The 23,434-nt window shown below is 41.9% G+C and overlaps 1 protein-coding gene across 1 annotated transcript in view; it reads left to right on the plus strand.

Moving 5' to 3' along the window:
• The first annotated feature begins 795 nt into the window (after positions 1-795).
• MYO16 (myosin XVI) overlaps positions 796-23,434 on the plus strand; it is a 411,612-nt gene continuing 388,973 nt past the window's right edge. Inside the window, 1 exon segment of the mRNA XM_032611435.1 lies at positions 796-1,051. Within this exon segment, the coding sequence (XP_032467326.1) occupies positions 826-1,051 (226 nt within the window). The 5' untranslated portion in view covers positions 796-825.

Here is a 23,434-nt window from a genome sequence, read left to right on the forward strand (position 1 = left end):
CCACAGGGTTCTGTCCAGTTTCAATAGGAGTTTGTACAATTCCATTACAGGTGCTTTGGGTGGTGTTTATAGGAAATAGAAAGGGATGATTTTCAGGTCCAGGACACACAGCTCACTTTGCTAATCACTATATTAATAAGACAAAGACTATGACAGCAGCAATTCCATACACACAATCCTGAGTTGCCAAGAGAAAAATCTCTCTTCCATTGCACCATCTTTATATTTAACCATCATTAGGTCTTTTAGGAATGAATGTCACTGACGACAAGGAAAAGGGCTCAGCAATGAATTGTGGAAAATGATCACTGTGTCATATAAACAATGGATGGCATACATATGTTCCGTTACATTAGGTTAGCAGAGTCATCACGACGTGGAAAACCAATTTTATTAGGCTGTTCTCCAAAGCTTGGAATGGCTTTCTGCCAAAATTTAGCATGTAAAGTTTAGTTGGCATTATTCAGTTCGAAGGGACCTAGTGCCACGGTAAAGCATTTAAGCCTTTGGTAGAGATTTAAAGAAGCAGGAAAGGATGGATTGTTAGTAATTTTGTTGAGCAGAATTACCCGTCTACATCTGTGTCACCTGTTTCACTACTATACAGTCTTGGGTAGGACATCAGCTCTCTTTGCTTTTCCTGCAATCTCTAAAAAGTGTTTGTATTCGTTGTCTCGCACAAAGAGGACCGAATGGGTTTCCAGCTTGAGTGATGGGCGATGCTTGCAGTGCTGCTATCTTGGCTGTAGCAGTAGGTCTAGTGACTTTTCCATTGTGTTTCTTTCAGGTTGCTTTCAGCTATGTAACGTTTTTCGATCCCATGAAATGGAAATTGACCAGTGCTTGCTGGAGTCCCTCCCCCTGGGCCAAAGGCAGCGGCTGGTAAAACGCATGCGCTGTGAACAAGTCAAAGCCTACTATGAAAGAGAGAAGGCTTTTCAGAAGCAGGAGGGGCTCCTGAAAAAGCTGAAGCGTGGGAAGAATCAAAAAGTTCATTTTAACCTTGCTGACATGATACAGGATGCAATTATCCACCATGATGACAAAGAAGGTAACGACAAGAAAATCGTTTTCTGATGTAGTGCTTCATATTTTTGGTTTGTTGTTTTTTGGTGGGGAAGTGGGAGATAGAATTTCTTTTAAATATTAGAGGTTTTCTTTTAACTGTCTGAAATATTCAAGAAAAAATTGCTCGTCTCAGTGAACATAGTTAAAAGTCCCAAGTCTCCTCGTAAAAGTGAAAAAAAGGCAAAATTTTCGTAAAATCGTTGTATATGTTTTTTTAAGAATTACCTGCCTGAAAAGCAGGTCATTGATTCAAATCGATAATGAAACTTTTTCCCAATGAAATTGTTTCCTTGATGATGAGATCGTGTTGTGAAATTTATTATTTCATACCTGGATTTATATATAGTAGTGAAGTCACTTCCCCCCAAAACTCTTAAGAGAGAGGAATCAGTCGGCTTATCCTTTAAAGTTGGTTGGCTTGTTGTATCAAATTTTATTAAGCATACTCAATCCAAATTTCAGTTGCCTTTACAAGATTATGAAGTTTCTTTATTTTTGTGTATTCTTTTGTATGAATTTTTTTTTGTTTGCTTTTAGAATCTACTTTCCAAAGTTCTAATGTGAGAGAGACTTTCCAGCTGTAGGTATAAATGTAGAAAGCTTCAAAGAAGCAAATATATGTTAATTTATCTTGATTGGCTCTAAAATTACTGGTTGAGTTAATCGAAAGCAGGTATGCAAAGAGTACAGACCCATGACCCATTAACTACATTTCAAAATCAAAATCTCTGAAAAACAAGGGTTTTTTTTGTAACTTGGGTGACAGTGGCAAAGTTGTCCCAGAGCTATTTATATTTTTAACCTGTCCAGTCTGCAAAAATAATAAGTTTAGTAACATTGGTCCCAAAGCTTTCAACAGGAATTGTGGATCTAAGAAAACTGACAGCCCATCCTATACAATAATAGCAATAATAAGACGAAAGTAGTTCTTTTTATGGTTTTGTGTGGGCATGCTAGTCAAACTAGAAGACTCTGAGAAGCTCTGAGATTTTTTTTGTCTCAAAATGGAATGAGTGGCAGAGAATCTCCTGGCTGGAAAGGACCTAAGAGATCACGTCGTACAACCTCTCCTTTTACACGTGAAGGAACTGCAATGCAGCCAAGGCACCACATCCTCTAGAAAGCTGTCCCAGAGCACTTTTACCTCCTATTTTATTATTCTCTTCTCACTTATAGCTCTTCGTTGAATGGCCATCTGCTCTGTGAAGCTATAAGCCCCTCGAGGGGCAGGGGACTGTCTGTCAGGTTCACCACACCTCTTGCCCCTTCCAGGACTTTCCAGTAGTGTGGAGGGAAAGAGTGAGCAAGTTTACCCAGAGGTAAACTAATTGTTGTCTCCAATTGTTGGAGAAATCCTAAATTAGAACGCAGGTGGATTTAAGCCCTGTATCGATTTAACAGGAAAGAAACAACAAGAAACTATTTACAAAGTTATAAAAACTTCTGTGTAAAATAACTACAGGAAAAGAATAACACCTAAGTTAGTGTTAAAAAGAAATAAAGCATGGTAAAATAGTAAGCCCAGAGAACAAGAGGAATCTATTATATATTATATTGTGTTATGTATTATAATATTTTGCAAAGACACTGAAGTCATAAAATCTGAGTTAATACTTTTTAAGGAGTTGCTATAGGCTTGGAACTGGGCTGTCTCTTGGGTGACCAAAGAGCAGGAAGAGAGATGAATCCTATCTTCAGAAAGACTCCAGTCCAAGTACAAAGAGAGAAAAAAACGTCAATAAAAAAAAACAATAAATGAGTAAAAATGAAGTCTGGTGGAAGTGGAGTAGTTAGGCAAAGTTTTTTGGTGACTGTGATTTTTGAGAAACTCTGATCCTGATGGTTGCTTAGAGCTTAGATCTTTGAAGGAAGGAAAGAAGAAAACCATTGGGCAGCAGTGCGGGTGAACAGCTGCAAAGAAGTGAGAGTCCCACACAAGGAGGTCTGTCTGAAAGGAGTGGAAAGTGAAGATGTTAGCTGCAAAGGTGGTTTTAGGTAGATAACTTCAGTGGGGATGCTTCAAGGTCTGGTCTTAAAGCAGAATGCAATGGGAATGATCGTATAGACCTAAGAAGAAAATTCATATGCTACAAATGGTTTTTAGCAAAGGTTAACCAGGAATAAATATCCGTAGGGATGCACTGAAGGGTGAGAATAAGAACTGGAAGCCAGGACACCCACTAAGAATCCATTGATGAAATGTTAATGGAGTGAGCTTGGTTGGGGTAGTAGCAGTGGGAATTGGGGCAAAAGAACAGACCCAACAGTCATATTCCATGGGAAAAGTACACTCATTCATCAGATATCTACTGAGTCTTTCTTATGGTCCAGACAGCTATGAATGGAATAGACAACATCGCTACCTACACGATGCTCAGCTGTCTTGTGTGGGTGACCACGAATAAAAAGATAAAGTTGAACATGTAGTTTGGTAAATAATGATAAATGTTGAGGAGTCCACAGTTACCTCCTGAAGGTATATCAGGGAAGGAGCTTTTCAGGTGAGGTCAGAGCCCCTGCTGGAGAAACCAGTGTGGCAGGAGCAGATGGAGAAGAGCCAGACCACATGGAGGCTGGGAGGGTCATCAGAAGGACTCTGGCTGTTGTCCCTAGTGCCTGCTGAAGCCATTGGGAGATCTGAGCAGAAGACAGACCTGCTGTCACTTATGAGTTAACAGAAGCAGCCTGGCTGCCACATTCTGAACGGATTGAAGGATTTTGAAGGCAAAAGCAGGGAAACCGGTGGGGAGGCTCTGTTCATAAATTCAGCAAGAGATGATGGTGGCTTGGACCAAAATGGAACAAGGATGTGGTGAGAAATAGTCACTTTGGGGGTATATTTTTAGAATAGAGCTGACAGGAAATGCTAATGAACTGGTGATTGGGAGTATAATAATTTTGTATTGCTGCCATAACAAATTACTACAAATTTAGTAGCTGAAAATAACATAAATGTATTATCATATAGTTCCATAGGGCAGAAGCCTGGTGTGGGTCCCACTGGGCTGAAATCAGGGTACCATCAGGGCTGCTCCCTGTTTGGAGTTTCTAGGGGATACTCTGTTTCCTTGACTTTTCCAGTTTCTGGAGGCCATCTGCATCCCTTAAACCTTTGCCTCGTCCTCCGTCTTCAAAGTCAGCAACGGTAGATTGGATCTGCCGCTCATGGTTCAAACTGTTGTTTCTTTCCCGTCCTTGCTTGCATCTCCCCGACCAAATCTTTTGCCTTCCTCTTCCACTTCTGGGGACTCCTGTGATTGCATTGGGCTCACCTGGATAATCCAGGGTGATCTCCCTATTTTTAAGGCCAGCTCATTAGCACTCTTAATTTCCTCTCTCCAGATAATGTAACATACTCACATGCATAACATCAGAGGGCAAAATTCTGGAATCAAAATCCTACCTGCCTTTTTAAGGAACCTCCATCCTGTTCTCCACAGTGGCCCAGCAATCCTACTACTGGGCATATACCCTGAGAAAACTGCAATTCAAAAAGAGACATGTACCACAATGTTCATTGCAGCACTATTTACAATAGCCAGGACATGGAAGCAACCTAAGTGTCCATTCACAGATGAATGGATAAAGAAGATGTGGCACATATGTACAATGGAATATTACTCAGCCATAAAAAGAAACGAAATTGAGTTATTTGTAGTGAGGTGGGTGGACCTAGAGTCTGTCATACAGAGTGAAGTAAGTCAGAAGGCGAAAAACAAATACTGTATGCTAACATATATATATGGAATCCAAAAAGAAATGGTCCTGATGAACCTAGTGGCAGGGCAGGAATAAAGATGTAGACATAGAGAATGGACTTGAGGACACGGGGGGGAAAGGGTAAATTGGGACGAAGAGAGTGGCATGGACATATATACACTCCCAAATGTAAAACAGATAGCTAGTGGGAAGCAGCCGCATAGCACAGGGAGATCAGCTTGGTGCTTTGTGTCCACCTAGAGGGGTGGGATAGGGAGGGTAGGAGGGAGACGCAAGAGGGAGGAGATATGGGGATATATGTATACGTATAGCTGATTCACTTTGTTGTACAACAGAAACTAACACAGCGTTGTGAAGCAATTATACTCCGATAAAGATGTATTAAAAAATAAAATCCTGCCTGCCACAGGGAGTGAGAGGTTCATGGATAATATCAAGTTTGTTATGCCCTGAACAATCAGAAAAGCTAAATGCTCTTAACTGTGTTAGGGGTGCCTCTAGGAAGTGAGAATAAGAAAGGCGGTGTCGTGTTGGCTGGAGATACGAACTTGAGACACATGAACATGTAGCCCAATGATTCTATAATATCACTTAGGGAATGAGTTTAGATAACGTTATAGGAAGAACAAGGACTGAGTCCCAGGGAATTCCAATATTAAGAATTGAGTGAGATGAGGTAGAACTACCAGAAGGGGAAAGGAGAAAAATGAGGTGAGGGTGCTTTTCTTGGAGCTAAATGATAAGAAATTTTGAAGGAGGAAAGAGTGATCAGCTATTTCCAGCCCTCCTGCTTAGTCCCACAGGAGGAAGACTGAGACTTGACCACTATGGTTAGAAATATGGAGATGATTAGTTTTGGTGAATTGTAAAAAGCAGAGATCTTAAAGGACTGAGTTCTAACAGAGGGGAAAACAGAAATGGACACGGAGAATATACAGAGCTCTTTAAAGGAGTTTTTTTTTTTTCAGTTGAAGTATAGTTGATTTATAATGTTGTTAGTTTCAAGTGTACACCAAAGTGATTCAGTTATACATATACATATATATATATATATATTTCGAATTATGTTCCCTGATAGATTATTACAAAATATTGAGTTCCCTGTGCTATTCAGTAGGTCCTTGTTGGTTTTCTCTTTTTTATCTAGTAGTGTGTATATATTCATCCTAAACTAGTATATCCCTGAGGAGAGAAATGATAAGGGACCCCTACAGAGGGAAGAGAAATCAGGGGTCTTTTTTTTTTTTTTTTTTTTTTTTTTTTTTTAATGCTGTACGCGGGCCTCTCACTGTTGTGGCCTCTCCCGTTGCGGAGCACAGGCTCCGGACGCGCAGGCCCAGCGGCCATGGCTCACGGGCCCAGCCGCTCCGCGGCACGCGGGATCCCCCCCGACCGGGGCACGAACCCGCGTCCCCTGCATCGGCAGGCGGACTCGCAACCACTGCGCCACCAGGGAAGCCCAGGGGGTCTTTTTAATGATGGGAGAAATAACAGCTTGTGTGTATGCTGAAAAAAATAGTTCATCTGAGAGGGGAGAACCTGTGGCATCGGCATAGAGAAGAAAATTGCTGGAGTGAGGTCCTTGAGTTCGCAGATGCTGATGAGATCTGAGACCTGGATGGAGGGTTTGCTTTAGCTAAGACCAACGATAGCAGTAGTTCTCAGCCCTGACTGCATGCTAGGGTCATCTGGGGAGATTATATTTTTAATTTCAACATCTAGGCCCTACCCGTAAAGATTCGGATTCAGTGTGTCTGGAGTGGGGCGAAGGCAGTTTTCAAAAACGTCTCAGGTGTCGTGGTGCCCAGAGAGGCTTGAGAAGTTCCAGTCTAGGGTCCTGGGTGGAGGATGTGGTGACGGGTGCTTATGGAGGCTCTTCTGCATCATACGCTTGCTGATGGAAGAGCTGTGGCTGTCAGCTAAGAGTGGGGCTGGGGAGGAGGAATTGGAGCTTAAGGAAAGAGGGGAACATGGAAGAGTGGGGGGAATGAATGGACCAGAGAGAGACAGTATAAAAAAAGGACTTATAGGTAAAATTAGATCTGAACAATAAAAGAGAAAGATCACGGGTTGTCATGGCCTCTCCATTTCTTTGTTTTTATTCTTAACTCTCTGATTTACTACCCTAAAATTTTCCTGTAGCTCCACAGTTTGCTTGGTCTAGTGACCCATGTAAGGTATTCAGAGTGATGGGTACAACAGGAAACAGAAAAAAAAAATCACACACACACCACAATATTCTTTGCACTCCTGCTATGCACGACGGACTGTAATAAACCCCTCCTATACGCTACCCTGTTTATTCTTTTTTTTTTTTTTTTTTAAACATCTTTATTGGGGTATAATTGCTTTACAATGGTGTGTTAGTTTCTGATTCACAACAAAGTGAATCAGCTATACATATACATATGTTCCCATATGTCTTCCCTCTTGCGTCTCCCTCCCTCCCACTCTCCCCTTCCCACCCTTCCAGGCTGTCACAAAGCACCGAGCTAATATCCCTGTGCCTTGCGGCTGCTTCCCCCCAGCTATCTACCTTACTACGTTTGTTAGTGTGTATATGTCCATGACTCTCTCTCGCCCTGTCAAAACTCACCCTTCCCCCTCCCCATATCCTTAAGTCCGTTCTCCAGTAGGTCTGCGTCTTTATTCCTATCTTACCCCTAGGTTCTTCATGACATTTTTTTCCCTTAAATTCCATATATATGTGTTAGCATACGGTATTTGTCTTTTTCTTTCTGACTTACTTCACTCTGTATGACAGATTCTAGGTCTATCCATCTCATTACAAATAGCTCAATTTCATTTCTTTTTAAGGCTGAGTAATATTCCATTGTGTATATGTGCCACATCTTCTTTATCCATTCATCCGATGATGGGCGCTTAGGTTGTTTCCATGTCCTGGCTATTGTAAATAGAGCTGCAATGAACATTTTGGTACATGACTCTCTTTGAATTTTGGTTTTCTCAGGGTATATGCCAAGTAGTGGGATTGCTGGGTCATATGGTAATTCTATTTGTAGTTTTTTAAGGAACCTCCATACTGTTCTCCACAGTGGCTGAACCAATTCACATTCCCACCAGCAGTGCAAGAGTGTCCCCTTTTCTCCACACCCTCTCCAGCATTTATTGTTTCTTGATTTTTTGATGATGGCCATTCTGACTGGTGTGAGATGATATCTCATTGTAGTTTTGATTTGCATTTCTCTAATGATTAATGATGTTGAGCATTCTTTCATGTGTTTGTTGGCATTCTGTATATCTTCTTTGGAGAAATGTCTATTTAGGTCTTCTGCCCATTTTTGGATGGGGTTGTTTGTATTTTTGTTATTGAGCTGCATGAGCTGCTTGTAAATTTTGGAGATTAATCCTTTGTCAGTTGCTTCATTTGCAAATGTTTTCTCCCATTCTGAGGGTTGTCTTTTGGTCTTGGTTATGGTTTCCTTTGCTGTGCAAAAGCTTTGAAGTTTCATTAGGTCCCATTTGTTTATTTTTGTTTTTATTTCCATTACTCTAGGAGGTGGGTCAGAAAGGATCTTGCTGTGATTTATGTCATAGAGTGTTCTTCCTATGTTTTCTTCTAAGAGTTTGATAGTTTCTGGCCTTACATTTAGGTCTTTAATCCATTTTGAGCTTATTTTTGTGTATGGTGTTAGGGAGTGATCTAATCTCATACTTTTACATGTACCTGTCCAGTTTTCCCAGCACCATTTATTGAAGAGGCTGTCCTTTCTCCACTGTACATTCCTGCCTCCTTTATCAAAGATAAGGTGTCCATATGTGCGTGGGTTTATCTCTGGGCTTTCTATCCTGTTCCACTGATCTATCTTTCTGTTTTTGTGCCAGTACCATACTGTCTTGATTACTGTTGCTTTGTAATATAGTCTGAAGTCAGGGAGCCTTATTCCTCCAGCTCCTTTTTTCGTTCTAAAGATTGCTTTGGCTATTCGGGGTCTTTTGTGTTTCCATACAAATTGCAAAATTTTTTGTTCTAGTTCTGTGAAAAATGCCAGTGGTAGTTTGATAGGGATTGCATTGAATCTGTAGATTGCTTTGGGTAGTAGAGTCATTTTCACAATGTTGATTCTTCCCATCCAAGAACATGGTATATCTCTCCATCTATTTGTATCATCTTTAATTTCTTTCATCAGTGTCTTATAATTTTCTGCATACAGGTCTTTCGTATCCTTAGGTAGGTTTATTCCTAGATATTTTATTCTTTTTGTTGCAATGGTAAATGGGAGTGTTTTCTTGATTTCACTTTCAGATTTTTCATCATTAGTATATAGGAATGCCAGAGATTTCTGTGCATTAATTTTGTATCCTGCTACTTTACCAAATTCATTGATTAGCTCTAGTAGTTTTCTGGTAGCATCTTTAGGATTCTCTATGTATAGTATCATGTCATCTGCAAACAGTGACAGCTTTACTTCTTCTTTTCCAATTTGGATTCCTTTTATTTCCTTTTCTTCTCTGATTGCTGTGGCTAAAACTTCCAAAACTATGTTGAATAAGAGTGGTGAGAGTGGGCAACCTTGTCTTGTTCCTGATTTTAGTGGAAATGCTTTCAGTTTTTCACCATTGAGGATGATGTTTGCTGTGGGCTTGTCATATATGGCTTTTATTATGTTTAGGAAAGTTCCCTCTATGCCTACTTTCTGGAGGGTTTTTATCATAAATGGGTGTTGAATTTTGTCGAAAGCTTTCTCTGCATCTATTGAGATGATCATATGGTTTTTCTCCTTCAATTTGTTAATATAGTTTATCACATTGATAGATTTGCGTATATTGAAGAATCCTTGCATTCCTGGAATAAACCCCACTTGATCATGGTGTATGACCCTTTTAATGTGCTGTTGGATTCTGTTTGCTAGTATTTTGTTGAGGATTTTTGCATCTATGTTCATCAGTGATATTGGCCTGTAGTTTTCTTTCTTTGTGACATCCTTGTCTGGTTTTGGTATCAAGGTGATGGTGGCTTCGTAGAAGGAATTTGGGAGTGTTCCTCCCTCTGCTATATTTTGGAAGAGTTTGAGAAGGATAGGTGTTAGCTCTTCTCTAAACGTTTGATAGAATTCACCTGTGAAGCCATCTGGTCCTGGGCTTTTGTTTGTTGGAAGGTTTTTAATCACAGTTTCAATTTCAGTGCTTGTGATTGGTCTGTTAATATTTTCTATTTCTTCCTGATTCAGTCTTGGCAGGTTGTGCATTTCTAAAAATTTGTCCATTTCTTCCAGATTGTCCATTTTATTGGCATAGAGTTGCTTGTAGTAATCTCTCATGATTTTTTTTATTTCTGCAGTGTCAGTTGTTACTTCTCCTTTTTCATTTCTAATTCTATTGATTTGAGTCTTCTCCCTTTTTTTCTTGATGAGTCTGGCTAGTGGTTTATCTATTTTGTTTATCTTCTCAAAGAACCAGCTTTTAGTTTTATTGATCTTTGCTATTGTTTCCTTCATTTCTTTTTCATTTATTTCTGATCTGATTTTTATGATTTCTTTCCTTCTGCTAGCTTTGGGGTTTTTTTGTTCTTCTTTCTCTAATTGCTTGAGGTGCAAGGTTAGGTTGTTTATTCGAGATGTTTCCTGCTTCTTAAGGTGGGCTTGTATTGCTATAAACTTCCCCCTTAGAACTGCTTTTGCTGCATCCCATAGGTTTTGGGTCGTTGTGTCTCCATTGTCATTTGTTTCTAGGTATTTTTTTATTTCCTCTTTGATTTCTTCAGTGATCACTTCATTATTAAGTAGTGTATTGTTTAGCCTCCATGTGTTTGTATTTTTTACAGATCTTTTCCTGTAATTGATATCTAGTCTCATGGCGTTGTGGTCGGAAAAGATACTTGATACAATTTCAGTTTTCTTAAATTTACCAAGGCTTGATTTGTGACCCAAGATATGATCTATCCTGGAGAATGTTCCATGAGCACTTGAGAAAAATGTGTATTCTGTTGTTTTTGGATGGAGTGTCCTATAAATATCAATTAAGTCCATCTTGTTTAATGTATCATTTAAAGCTTGTGTTTCCTTATTTATTTTCATTTTGGATGATCTGTCCATGGGTGAAAGTGGGGTGTTAAAGTCCCCTACTATGAATGTGTTACTGTTGATCTCCCCTTTTATGGTTGTTAGTATTTGCCTTATGTATTGAGGTGCTCCTATGTTGGGTGCATAAATATTTACAATTGTTATATCTTCTTCTTGGATCGATCCCTTGATCATTATGTAGTGTCCTTCTTTGTCCCTTTTAATAGTCCTTATTTTAAAGTCTATTTTGTCTGATATGAGAATTGCTACTCCAGCTTTCTTTTGGTTTCCATTTGCATGGAATATCTTTTTCCATCCCCTTACTTTCAGTCTGTATGTGTCTCTAGTTCTGAAGTGGGTCTCTTGTAGACAGCATATATAAGGGTCTTGTTTTTGTATCCATTCAGCCAATCTGTGTCTTTTGGTGGGAGCATTTAGTCCATTTACATTTAAGGTAATTATCGATATGTATGTTCCTATTTCCATTTTATATATTGTTTTGGGTTCGCTACTATAGGTCATTTCCTTCTCTTGTGTTTCGTGTCTAGAGAAGTTCCTTTAGCATTTGTTGTAAAGCTGGTTTGGTGGTGCTGAACTCTCTCAGCTTTTGCTTGTCTGTAAAGGTTTTAATTTCTCCATCAAATGTGAATGAGATCCTTGCTGGGTAGAGTAGTCTTGGTTTCAGGCTATTCTCCTTCATCACTTTCAGTATGTCCTGCCACTCCCTTCTGGCTTGTAGGGTTTCTGCTGAGAGGTCCGCTGTTAACCTTATGGGGATTCCCTTGTGTGTTATTTGTTGTTTTTCCCTTGCTGCTTTTAATATGCTTTCTTTGTATTTAATTTTTGACAGTTTGATTAATATGTGTCTTGGCGTGTTTCTCCTTGTATTTATCCTGTATGGGACCCTCTGTGCTTCCTGGACTTGATTAACTATTTCCTTTCCCATATTAGGGAAGTTTTCAACTATAATCTCTTCAAATATTTTCTCAGTCCCTTTCTTTCTTTCTTCTTCTTCTGGAACCCCTATAATTCGAATGTTGGTGCGTTTCATGTTGTCCCAGAGGTCTCTGAGACTGTCCTCAGTTCTTTTCATTCTTTTTTCTTTATTCTGCTCTGCAGTAGTTATTTCCACTACTTTATCTTCCAGGTCACTTATCCGTTCTTCTGCCTCAGTTATTCTGCTATTGATCCTATCTAGAGTGATTTTAATTTCATTTATTGCATTGTTCATCGTTGCTTGTTTCATCTTTAGTTCTTGTAGGTCCTTGTTAACTGTTTCTTGCATTTTGTCCATTCTACTTCCAAGATTTCGGATCATCCTTACTATCATTATTCTGAATTCTTTTTCAGGTAGATTGCCTATTTCCTCTTCATTTGTTAGGTCTGGTGGGTTTTTATCTTGCTCCTTCATCTGCTGTGTGTTTTTCTGTCTTCTCATTTTGCTTATCTTACTGTGTTTGGGGTCTCCTTTTTGCCGGCTGCACTTTCGTAGTTCCCGTTGTTTTTGATGTCTGTCTCCAGTGGCTAAGGTTGTTTCAGTGGGTTGTGTAGGCTTCCTGGTGGAGGGGACTAGTGCCTGTGTTGTGCTGGATGAGGCTGGATCTTGTCTCTCTAGTGGGCAGGTTCACGTCTGGTGGTGTGTTTTGGGGTGTCTGTGGCCTTATTATGATTTTAGGCAGCCTCTCTGCTAATGGGTGGGGTTGTGTTCCTGTTTTGCTAGTTGTTTGGCATAGGTTGTCCAGCACTGTGGCTTGCTGGTCGTTGAGTGAAGCTGGGTGCTGGTGTTAAGATGGAGGTCTCTGGGAGATTTCCGCTGTTTAATATTATGTGGAGCTGGGAGGTCTCTTGTTGACCAGTGACCTGAAGTTGGCTCTCCTACCTCAGAGGCAGAGCCCTGACTCCTGGCTGGAGCACCAAGAGCCTTTCATCCACACGGCTCAGAATAAAAGGGAGAAAAAGTAGAGAGAATTAGTAGAAGTATGAGGAAAGAAAGAAGGAAAGGAGGAAAGGAAGGAAGGAAGAAAGAAGCAAAGAAGGAAAGAAAGGGAGGGAGGGAGGGAGGGAGGAAGGAAGGAAGGAGGGAAAGAAGGAAAAAAAGACAGAAAGAAAGATGATACAGTAAAAATAAAATAAAGTATAATATAGTTATTGAATTAAAAAATATTTAGAAAAAAAAAAAGGGACGGATAGAACCTTAGGACAAATGTTGGAAGCAAAGCTATACAGAGAAAATCTTACACAGAAGCATACACATACACCTTCACAAAAAGAGGTAAAGGGGGAAAAATCATAAATCCTGCTCCCTGAGACCACCTCCTCAATTTGGGGTGATTCGTTGTCTAAAGGAGGGAGGGAAGGAAGGAAAGAAAGAAAGAACGAAGGTAAAGTATAATAAAGTTATTACAATTAAACTTAATTATTAAGAAAAAGAATTTTTAAAAAAAAGTCATGGACGGATAGAGCCCTAGGACAAATGGTGGAAGCTAGAGTATACAGACTAGATGTCACACAGGAGCATACACGTACACCTTCACAAAAAGAGGAAAAGGGAAAAAAATCATAGATTTCGCTCCTAAATTCCACCTCTTCAATTTGGGATCATTCCTTGTCTATTCAGGTATTCCACAGATGCAGGGTATATCAAGTTGATTGTGGAGCTTTAATCCGCTGCTTCTGTGGCTGCTGGGAGAGATTTCCCTTTCTCTTCTTTGTTTTCACAGCTCACAGGAGCTCAGCTTTGGATTTGGCCCTGCCTCTGCGTGTAGGTCGCTGGAGGGCGTCTGTTTTTTCGCTCAGCCAGGACGGGGTTAAAGGAGCCGCTGATTCGGGGCCTCCGGCTCACTCAGGCCGGGGGTTGGGGGATGGGGGTAGGAGGGGCACTACGTGCGGGGCGGGCCTGCAGCTGCAGAGGCAGCGTGACGTTGCGGCAGAGGCCGGCGTGACGTTGCACCAGCCTGAGACCCGCCGTGCGTACTCCCGGGGAAGTTGTCCCTGGATCCCGGGAACCTGGCAGTGGCGGGCTGCACAGGCTCCGCGGAAGAGGGGTGTGGAGAGTGACCTGTGCTCGCACACAGGCCCCTTGGTGGCGGCAGCAGCAGCCTTAGCGTCTCCCGCCCGTCTCTGGGGTCCGCGGTTTTAGCCGCGGCTCGCGCCCGTCTCTGGGGTTTGCGCTTTCAGCCGCGGCTTGCGCCCGTCTCGGGGGCTTGCGCCCTCAGCCGCGGCTCGCGCCCGTCTCTGGTGTTTGTGCTTTCAGCCGCGGCTCGCGCCCGTCTCGGGGGCTCGCGCCCTCAGCCGCGGCTCGCGCCCGTCTCTGGGGTTCGCGCTTTTAGCCGCGGCTCGCGCCCGTCTCTGGAGTTCCTTTAAGCAGCGCTCTTAAACCCCTCTCCTCGCGCACCAGGAGACAAAGAGGGAAGAAAAAGTCTCTTGCCTCTTCGGCCGGTGCAGGCTTTTCCCCGAACTCCCTCCCGGCTAGTCGTGGTGCACTAACCCCTTCAGGCTATGTTCAAGCCGCCAACCCCAGTCCTCTCCCTGAGCTCCGTCCAAAACCAAAACCCGAGCCTCAGCTCGCAGCCCCGCCCGCCCCGGTGGGTGAGCAGCAAGGCTCTCGGGTTGGTGAGTGCCGGTCGGCACCGATCGTCTGTGCAGGAATCTCCCCGCTTTGCCCTCCGCACCCGTCGCTGTGCACTACTCCGCGGTCCCGAAACTCCCCCCTCTGCCTCCCGCAGTCTCCGCCCGCGGAGGGGCTTCCTAGTGTGTGGAAACTTTTCCTCCTTCACAGCTCCCTCCCACTGGTGCAGGTGCCGTCCTTATTCTTTTGTCTCTGTTTTTTCTTTTGCCCTACCCAGTTACGTGGGGAGTTTCTTGCCTTTTGGGAGGTCTGAGGTCTTCTGCCAGCCTTCAGTAGGAGTTCTATAGGAGTTGTTCCACGTGTGGATGTATTTCTGGTGTATCCGTGGGGAGGAAGGCGATCTCCGCGTCTTACTCTTCCGCCATCTTCAAGGTCCCCCCCCACCCTGTTTATTCTTTAGGGCAGAAAAACACAAGCATTTTCTGAAGATTCTTAGAGAAGAATGTCCTCCAATACAACTTACATAAATTTATTTCTCCCAGGAAAGACTTTCTGTTACTGATGGAAGCAAAGATGATGTTCAGTAACTGAGGTCAGCATTCGCATCAAATGATGAAGAAATAGTTGAATGACCTAGAATTCCGCAAGAGTTTTGATTTGTAATAAATTATTAACATTTTAAGTATCTACATTATTGCAATATAAAATAAAAATTTCTGTCCACAGAGGTTGTCGTAGCTCAGGGTGCCATAACAAAATACTCTAGACCCGGTGGCTTCAACAGCGGACATTTCTTTCTCACAGTTCCGGAGGCTGGAAAGTCTAAGAGTAGGATGCTGGCCAGTTCAGTTCCTGGTGAGGGCTCTCTTCCTGGCTTGAAGGTGGCTACCTTCTTCTGTCCTCACATGGTGGAGAGAGAGAGTGCTCCTGTCTCTTTTCTTTTCTTATAAGGGTACTAATCCCATCACGGCAACCCTATCCTCATGGCCTTACCCAAACCTCCCAAAGGCCCCCCAATCCTAATGTCACATTGAAGGTCTTCAATATATGAATTTGGGGGGGACACAAAAATTTAGTCTGTAACAGGTGGTATACTCATTTCATACTTGGAGCTGACCCAAGAATGAAATATCTATCTATATCTATCACTTCTTTTGAGTCTCTTGTCTACCTTGGAAAATTCCACCTGAGTACCAGTATACCTCACTTTATCAGAGGAAAAATATTAATTCCTTGCAAGTGGAAGATATTAAATTGCATTGAAGGGGCGAGTAATCTCTTCAGAGGCATTAAAACCTCTCTAGCACATGTTTTACTTTTTCTGAAAATGTATCCAGGACAAAGTTTTCATTTAGTCATGGTAGTCATATTTTCATTTATTCTTAAGCTACCCAAATAGTCCAATGTACACATTTATACAACTGAGAAAGTTAAAAATATTGCCATAAGAAAAACTCTTTCCGTTTAAATTATTGTTAAAAACTTTGCAGAGTGTGTATTTGTATAGATTATTTTATCTCTTATTTTCAAGTTCTTTCACTGGCTTGCTGAGTGTAAAGGATCAAATATACTTTTTCAAAGGACGACATGCTATTTGTGCTAAGGTTTATAGTATCTCATTAACAAGCAATTCACAGATTTTTGTTTAACTTTCTAAATGTTGCATTTTTGTAAGTGTAAATTTAGTATCTTCGACACTTTATTGTTCTCTGCTGAGAGCTGGTGATTTTTTAGTGTGTAATCTGTCATTTTAATGGAGTACATTTTAGATTCAATAATTCTTTTCCATCTAGAAAGGAAAATTTGTTCTAAATTGTTTTAGGGGTTTCAATTTAACTGTCTTTGAGTTATACCACATTAGAGAGAGAGAGAGAGAGAGAGGGAGAGAAATTTTCTCTATATGCAGAGAATATTTAAATGAGAATGCAATTCCACTGTTAGAATTGCTACTCCCAAATATCATGTTTTACTAATTAGTCCACAATATGTTTTTACTAAAAGTAATATAAATGGCAATGGAGTGACTTCATTATGCTTTTACTATTTAGCTTTCTACAGATGTTTTCAACACTGTCTGTGCTTTATATGATTTTAGTCACTTAATTCTTCCAGCGGCCGTATTCAGTAGGCAGGATATTCTCCCCGCTATATGGGTGAGGATAATTAGCCTTAGAAGAACTAATTACCATCTCAGGTCTACGTGAGTTGAGAGGCCATGTTTTTGTTCATAACACTACACTGTCTCTCACGTTGATTTCTTTTTTTAAAATCACTTCATTGAGGTATGCTTGACAACAAACACTTGTACACATTTTAATATATACAACTTGATGAGTCTGGAGATGTCTACCTCTGAGAAACCATCACCAGAATCAAGGCCATAAACATCTACCACCTCCAAAAGTTTCTTCCCACCCCCTTCATTTTTTTAATTAGATTTTTTTTTCTTTTGTGGTAAGAGCACTTAATATATCCCCCCTCAAGCTTATTTCTGATGCTAAAATGAGCTAAATCATCCACTTCACAAGTTGATTTCCTTCCATTTGCCATTTGGAATTCTTGCTTTCTCTTGTCTAGTGGAGATTTCCGTCCACTGTTAAGGGGCCAAAGGCATGGACAGATATTCTTTATGCTCTGGTGTTTTCCTTCCTCTTTCCCTGATCAGCTCCCCTCCCTTTTTTTCTTTCTGCAATTTAAGATAATTTATTAATTTAGATACCAGATATTTACTGAGGGCCTGTTTTACTCCAGATACACAAAGCACTTGCAAGCACAGTTACAGACCTGTAATGTCAAACTTCACCTGTACCTCCATTTTCCTTAAAATTCTGAGTTCTCACTTAGGAAAAGAGGAAACTATCGAATTAAAGCAATGTGAGACTCTGTTTCCTTCTCCTGTCTCTCCAACCCCTGGTCCTCAGTTCCTTGGAGGGCTATGGTCTAAGGTCCATGGTCAAAGCTCCGACCTTAACTCTTCTCTTCCTACCCATCCTCCCTGGAAGGTCTCACATTTCACCTACTCTGGTGATTCCCAAATCCTATCTAGACTTTTCTCGTCAGCTCCAGATGCCACCATTCTGATGCCCTTACATTTCTAACTGACGATGTTCAAAATTGAGTTTTTATCTCCATGTATTTCCCAAATCAAAACTTCCTCTTCTGTTTTCTATTTCAGTTAATGTCACCACCATTCCCTTGGTCTTATGGCCCAGAAATCTGGAGGTCACATTGATTTAGATGCACATTTGTAAAGTACTGAAGGTTGTACCTCCCCTGAATAATTTATGAGAAGTATCAGACATCGGTATATTATCCTGAGCCTTCTAAGAATATGCCTAGACTGCAATGAATTCTTACCATATGTTGGATGATCTCCTGAGAGGCTCCACTTAGAATTTTGTAAGTAAATCATTAAGACCAAGTGTGAAGCCTTGGGTCAAAGAATAAATTTCGTATATTCCTTAAGTGTTTTATATATGAAAAATTAAATGAGACTGTGGTTAACTTAAAGCTCATGAATACTTAGCCCAGCCCTTTCCCTGCATTTACTAGATTGGCACAGAAGTTAAAATTATGAAGTAGTTGGCTACCACATAAATTTATTTAACTTTAAAATGTTTGAAATTTATATAGCATTTATATTTATTAGTATCTAGAGTATAAATGAAGAAGGAACTAATTATAATTTTTTACCACTACCATCTAATGATGCTGGCTTTATGAAGATGACCCATGTGCTCTGGCACTGTTTCCCCAGTGGAGGCTGTGGATTTCTACCAAATGCAGCCCCAGTCTCTTTCCTAACCTCTCCATCACCAGCTGCACAAACAGGCAGGTAGAAAATGAGGCAGTCCCTCAGTAAATTTAAGCTGATACCTACAGAAATTGATACTGAGACTCTGCCACCTTGAGAATAGTGATCAGATCCAGTAAGTAGGTACCCAGCCCTTGTTCCCTACTTGCATTCATTCTGAACATAATTGGGTGTGATGTGGTTGAGTACTCTACAAGGATAAATATGTCTAGAACTCAAAGGAGTATATACTTGACATGGAATATAGGTAGATGTTCTCCAAAAGAGTTGGATTCAACCAATAGGAATGACTTGGGTATTAGACATTTGGGGTTGTAAAGAAAATGTAAAGCACCGTCTTGTCCTTAAGGAAGAAATAGGGAGAAAGAATATTCCCAGTGGAAAGACATAACAATATATTGTTGTCTGCATCTTCCGTGTTCTAAAGCAGTACGAAGCTCGGGCAGAGTGAAGGAAATGGCAGATTTATCAGAACCATCCCTATCTTGTTAACCTCTCAGTGATATGGGCACAGACACCCTCTAAGCTAAGCTGAGAATGAACCTGTTCCTCTCACTTGAAGGGGAGTGGGGGTATGTGGGAAGATGTAACTCAGATATTTTCTGGGGCAGACACAGGAACAAAAGGACCACGTCTAGATCTTAGAGAAAAGGGTGAGCTTTTAAGGTCCAGGTGTATGTCTGCATCAGAGATCTGGAAGGCTAAGTGTGTATAGCTTATGTACATGCTGAATCCAGCAACCCCAGGCAGTTTTGAATTTTTCACAGAACTATGTTCACTGGACTGTGATTATTTCCATGAAGGTAACAGCTGCTGGGTAATTAAAGCTGCCCATTTCAAAACTGGTTATAAAATCATAAATAGCTGGAAATTAAGTGCCTTTAAATTCTGTGGGATTCTGTATGAATTTAATGAGTGGCTTAATATTTTACCAATACTGAATTCATACCCCTGAGAATTATTAATTATTTTAACTGCCTGCTATGAAGTCACAACTTTACTGGGTACTGAGAGTGATTGAAAAAATGTAGAGGAAAAATGTGCTTTGTAAGCACTTATAATCTAGGTGGAAAGATACACTGTTCTTTAAAAACCAAACCAGAGAGCTTCCCTGGTGGCGCAGTGGTTGAGAGTCCACCTGCCCATGCAGGGGGCGCGGGTTCGTGCCCCGGTGTGGGAGGATCCCGCGTGCCGCGGAGCGGCTGGGCCCGTGAGCCATGGCCGCTGAGCCTGCGCGTCCGGAGCCTGTGCTCCGCAACGGGAGAGGCCACGGCAGTGAGAGGCCCGTGTACCTCAAAAAAACCCCCCAAAAAACCAAACCAGAAGTCTATCCATTTAAAAGGAATTGCAGTGGACATTTGTTGGGGTGAGGTGAGGAATGGGTGAATCTGAAACTCTGCTCTTGGGGAAATTTTTAGAGTCTGGTAAGAGGAGAGAAAAGGACTTTTTGGCTGTGAAAAACAGCTTGAGTGCAGGAACAGAGGCAGAGAAAAGCAGGTTTCTTACAGGAGAGCATCATGGTAGAAGCATTGCTGGAAGCTAGCACCAAGGGTTTTAACTCTGCGTTTGGAGGATGGGTTGGATCCCAACCTAAAACTCAGGAGCTGTGTGTCCCAGGTCAGGGACAGGCCACTTTCCTATCCTTACCTTCCTCTTCTGCAAATAAGGTTAAGAGGCAGAGGGGAACATCTCTCATAAGTGGTTGTGAGGATTAGTTAAATATTACATGCAAAGAATTTACATCCGTCAGGTATTACTACCTACATAATAAATAGCAACTGCTATTATGATTCGAAAGGGAATTAATAGATGCTATTGAAATAGGTGGAACACTGACCTCAGGACCTGTGACATCTCAAAATCAAATAGAAAAAGGGATTTCTTTTATAGGGAGGGGTCATCAGGGCTAGCAGGGACTTTCGTCGGGGGGAGGGCTCGGAGGGGGGTGAGCAGACAGCATGATGGGTGGCTTAACGGGACATCTTCCTCTCTGGGGGCCAGACTGTTTCTGGAATGAGCTGTTAGTAGAAGATGTCCATAACCTTAGTGTTGCTTAAACAGAATCAGCCAGAGTCCAGGGATCTGGGGAGAGCAGAGAAGGCTGAGTAGAGCTCCTAGATCTAGGCTGCCCTGGAGGTCTGCACAAGGGTTTGGAATTAATAATTAGCTGAAGAGCAAGTTGCTTTTCCTGATGATATTGTGTGATATTATACGTGAAACATCAGGACCTTTTCCTTACTGTTGAAAGCAGCCTCCTCACCTTCAGCAGATGTCATCCTACTCCTCTTAGTTTTTACAAAGAGATTTTAATATCAGTTAGTGAGTGGTAACCTGAGTATATCAGTGTTCAACATATTGAATTAATTAATTAACTCATCCATTCAAAATTAAGGGCCTGTTCTTTCAAGTGTGTCCAACAGTGGCCTAAGTATTGGGGATGCCGAGAGAAATAGAGCCTGGTCTCTGCAGCCTGGCGGAAGGAGAGACGCTGCAGCAGACAGAGGCCATCGGTGCTTAAGGTCTATGGGGGGGGATCGCTGGGCGGTGGGACAGTGGGGTCAGGGTGGAGTGGGAGGTGCAGGGGACAAAGGGAATGGCATCTCTTGGTTCTTCTGAGGCAGGAAAATAAGCTAAAACTAAAATTGGTCCGAGACCTGGAGTCCTGGAGGAGTGTAAAATTTCAGAACTGCGGGCACTTGAGTACGATTGGGGTTGGGGAGCTTAGCGTTGGTCTTCAGAGACCATGAGCGCTATGCAGAGAGCTTGGGAGGTGGAAGAGAAGAGACAGTCCCCTGTCTGACCATTGGGTCTGACCCAAATGTGTTTAATGGCAGATGAGCGCTTGAGACATTTACGAATCTTCACATTCCCAGTGTGCACAATGCCACCACTTTCCTCCCCCAGGACAGTGACTTGAGGCTTTTCCTGGTTATCCGAAGGAATGGCAGCATGGCGGCAAGAGCATCAACATGGCAACATGAGCTCTTTTAGGTGTCATTCCTTTTTTTTTTAAATCATTTTCTTACATGAATAGAAGAAAAACTGTAGAAGGGAAATACTGGATTTAAGAGCACATTAAAAAATTAACCCAGTAGTTTTCATATTTTAGCGAAGAAGAAGGCAGTAGTGAATTCTGGTATTGCAGTAAAATCATGTCTTATAGTTTTACAGTCTCACTAGTGTATGTCCGTGTCTTGTTCCCTATGAGGTTACTTCCCAGACCTGCTCTCTTCTGACTCAGGTCAATGTCTAATGAGAATTAATGGCAGAACCCGAAATCTGTAATTTCTTACTCTGCATACTCTCAAGTTTTAACTAAATTGAAACTGGAAAAAAAAAAACCATTTTAGTTCACTGAATTAACGCTGTGGCTGTGGTCTTCAATCCATCACATTTTAGGTAGTATTGTTGCCGCTGGTATAAACCAAGGGTTCTCTGAGTCATTGTGCTCAGAAAAGTCTATGAAAGAAGAAAAAAAAATGGTAATTTTCATAGGAAAAGAGCACAATCTGTCAGAGTCCCAGTCTGCTGCTGAGGGCACCAGAGCAGCAAGACAATCTGTAGATCATATTTGACTTTGACAGTATGACTGTTGTATGCTCCAAAGTAAAATGTTTTACAGGGAAAATGTAGATTTGCCATTTATAAGATCAGAGAAGTCATTTAGTGCGTGCAGGAACGGGCAGAACAGAATATATTCTCAGAGTTTTTCTTGAGGATTTTCAATATGCAGGCAGTTTCTAGGAATTCAAAACTTATAAATACTGTTTGGTAAAGCAGCTCTTTGGCAGCAAAGTCCAAACTCTCCCAGGAGACCCACTCCCTCTGGCCTTCGCAAGGTCATCATTCTCCCAGGTCCCCCTTCATTATCCACAGCACAGGATCATTTGCATAGAAAAAAATACGTTGTAATATTTTCCAAAGTGATAAGAAAAGAAAACTGAACTAAGCCACGTCCCCTTCATTTCACTGGTCACTTTCTGACCCAAACTCCCAGCAATCCCACCAAGCCTGCTACCTGCTCTTATCAACGGCCTCCTTGTTGCCAAGTGCATGGGAGGTTTCTAAGTCCCCACCAAGGTCATCTAGAAGCAGCAGATGCCATCCTCCATCATCCCTCCCTTCACTGGGCCTCTAGACCTCTTCTGTCTCCTCGGTTCTCTCTCTGCCTCACTGGTCCCATCTTCTCAGGCTTCTTTGCAGGTGACTCTTCAGCTTTCCAAACTTTGAACTCCATAATACCCCAAGACTTTAGGGCTTTTCTCTTTCTACCCGCCGTCTCTAGGAAATCACATTCCATGCCACATGTATTCTGTGGACTTTAATTTTTATCCCCAGCCAAGATCTCTTCCCTGGATGTCAGACTTCCTGCAGAATGTCCTGTGGCTTCTGGTACAACCTGCCCATCCCACACTCTTGGTTTTCCCTGACAAGACAGCCTCCTCCCCGTCTTTCCAACTCAGCGAATCACTCCATTTTACCAGGTGTTCATGGCCAACTTCTTGGCATCTTTCTTGATGTCTCTCTTTCTCTCCTCCTCTACCTTTGAACGGCTTTCATAATTGGACCACCTCTCAGCACTTCTGTGGCCACTCTCCTTTAAGCCATCATCATCTCTTGCCTGGATCATTGCAGTAGCCTCCTACAGTATCACCTTGTTTCAATCTATTTTTCCAGCAGCCGGAATAATCCTTCTAACACTTAAACTATTTTAGTGCCCCTCTCTGCCTACACATTTTCAGTGGCTTCTACGCTCACTTAGAAATGACATCTAAAACCCTTCCCACTGGCAAGAAGACCTTACAGCCTCAGCCCCCATCCTGCCTCAGTCCAGTCAATTTTCTGATGTCACCTTCTCCCCTTTTCCTCTTACTCTCTCCTCCTGAGCCACTCTGAGCTTATCTTTCCCCCAAAATGCCACACATGCTCCTACCTCAGGGCCTTTGCACCACCTCTTGTTCTAGTTCTGCATGGATCCTTCATTTAGCTCCTTCAGCCCTCTGCTAAAATGTCACCTGATCAGAGAGGTTTTCTCTGATCCTCTGACCTGAACCAGGCTCTCCCCATATCCCTCTCACCCTCTCCACTCACCAGGTTTCCTTCTTTTTCATTGCACTTATCACCATGTAACAAATTCCTTGTTTGTTTGTGTCTGTCTTCTCCCAGTGGAATGTAGGACTACATGGGCAAAAGCTTTCTTTGTTTCATTCACTGCTGTTCCCTCGGCTTCTAGAACAGAGC

This window comes from Phocoena sinus, chromosome 18, assembly GCF_008692025.1.
Source record: "Phocoena sinus isolate mPhoSin1 chromosome 18, mPhoSin1.pri, whole genome shotgun sequence".
Classification (NCBI taxonomy): domain Eukaryota; kingdom Metazoa; phylum Chordata; class Mammalia; order Artiodactyla; family Phocoenidae; genus Phocoena; species Phocoena sinus.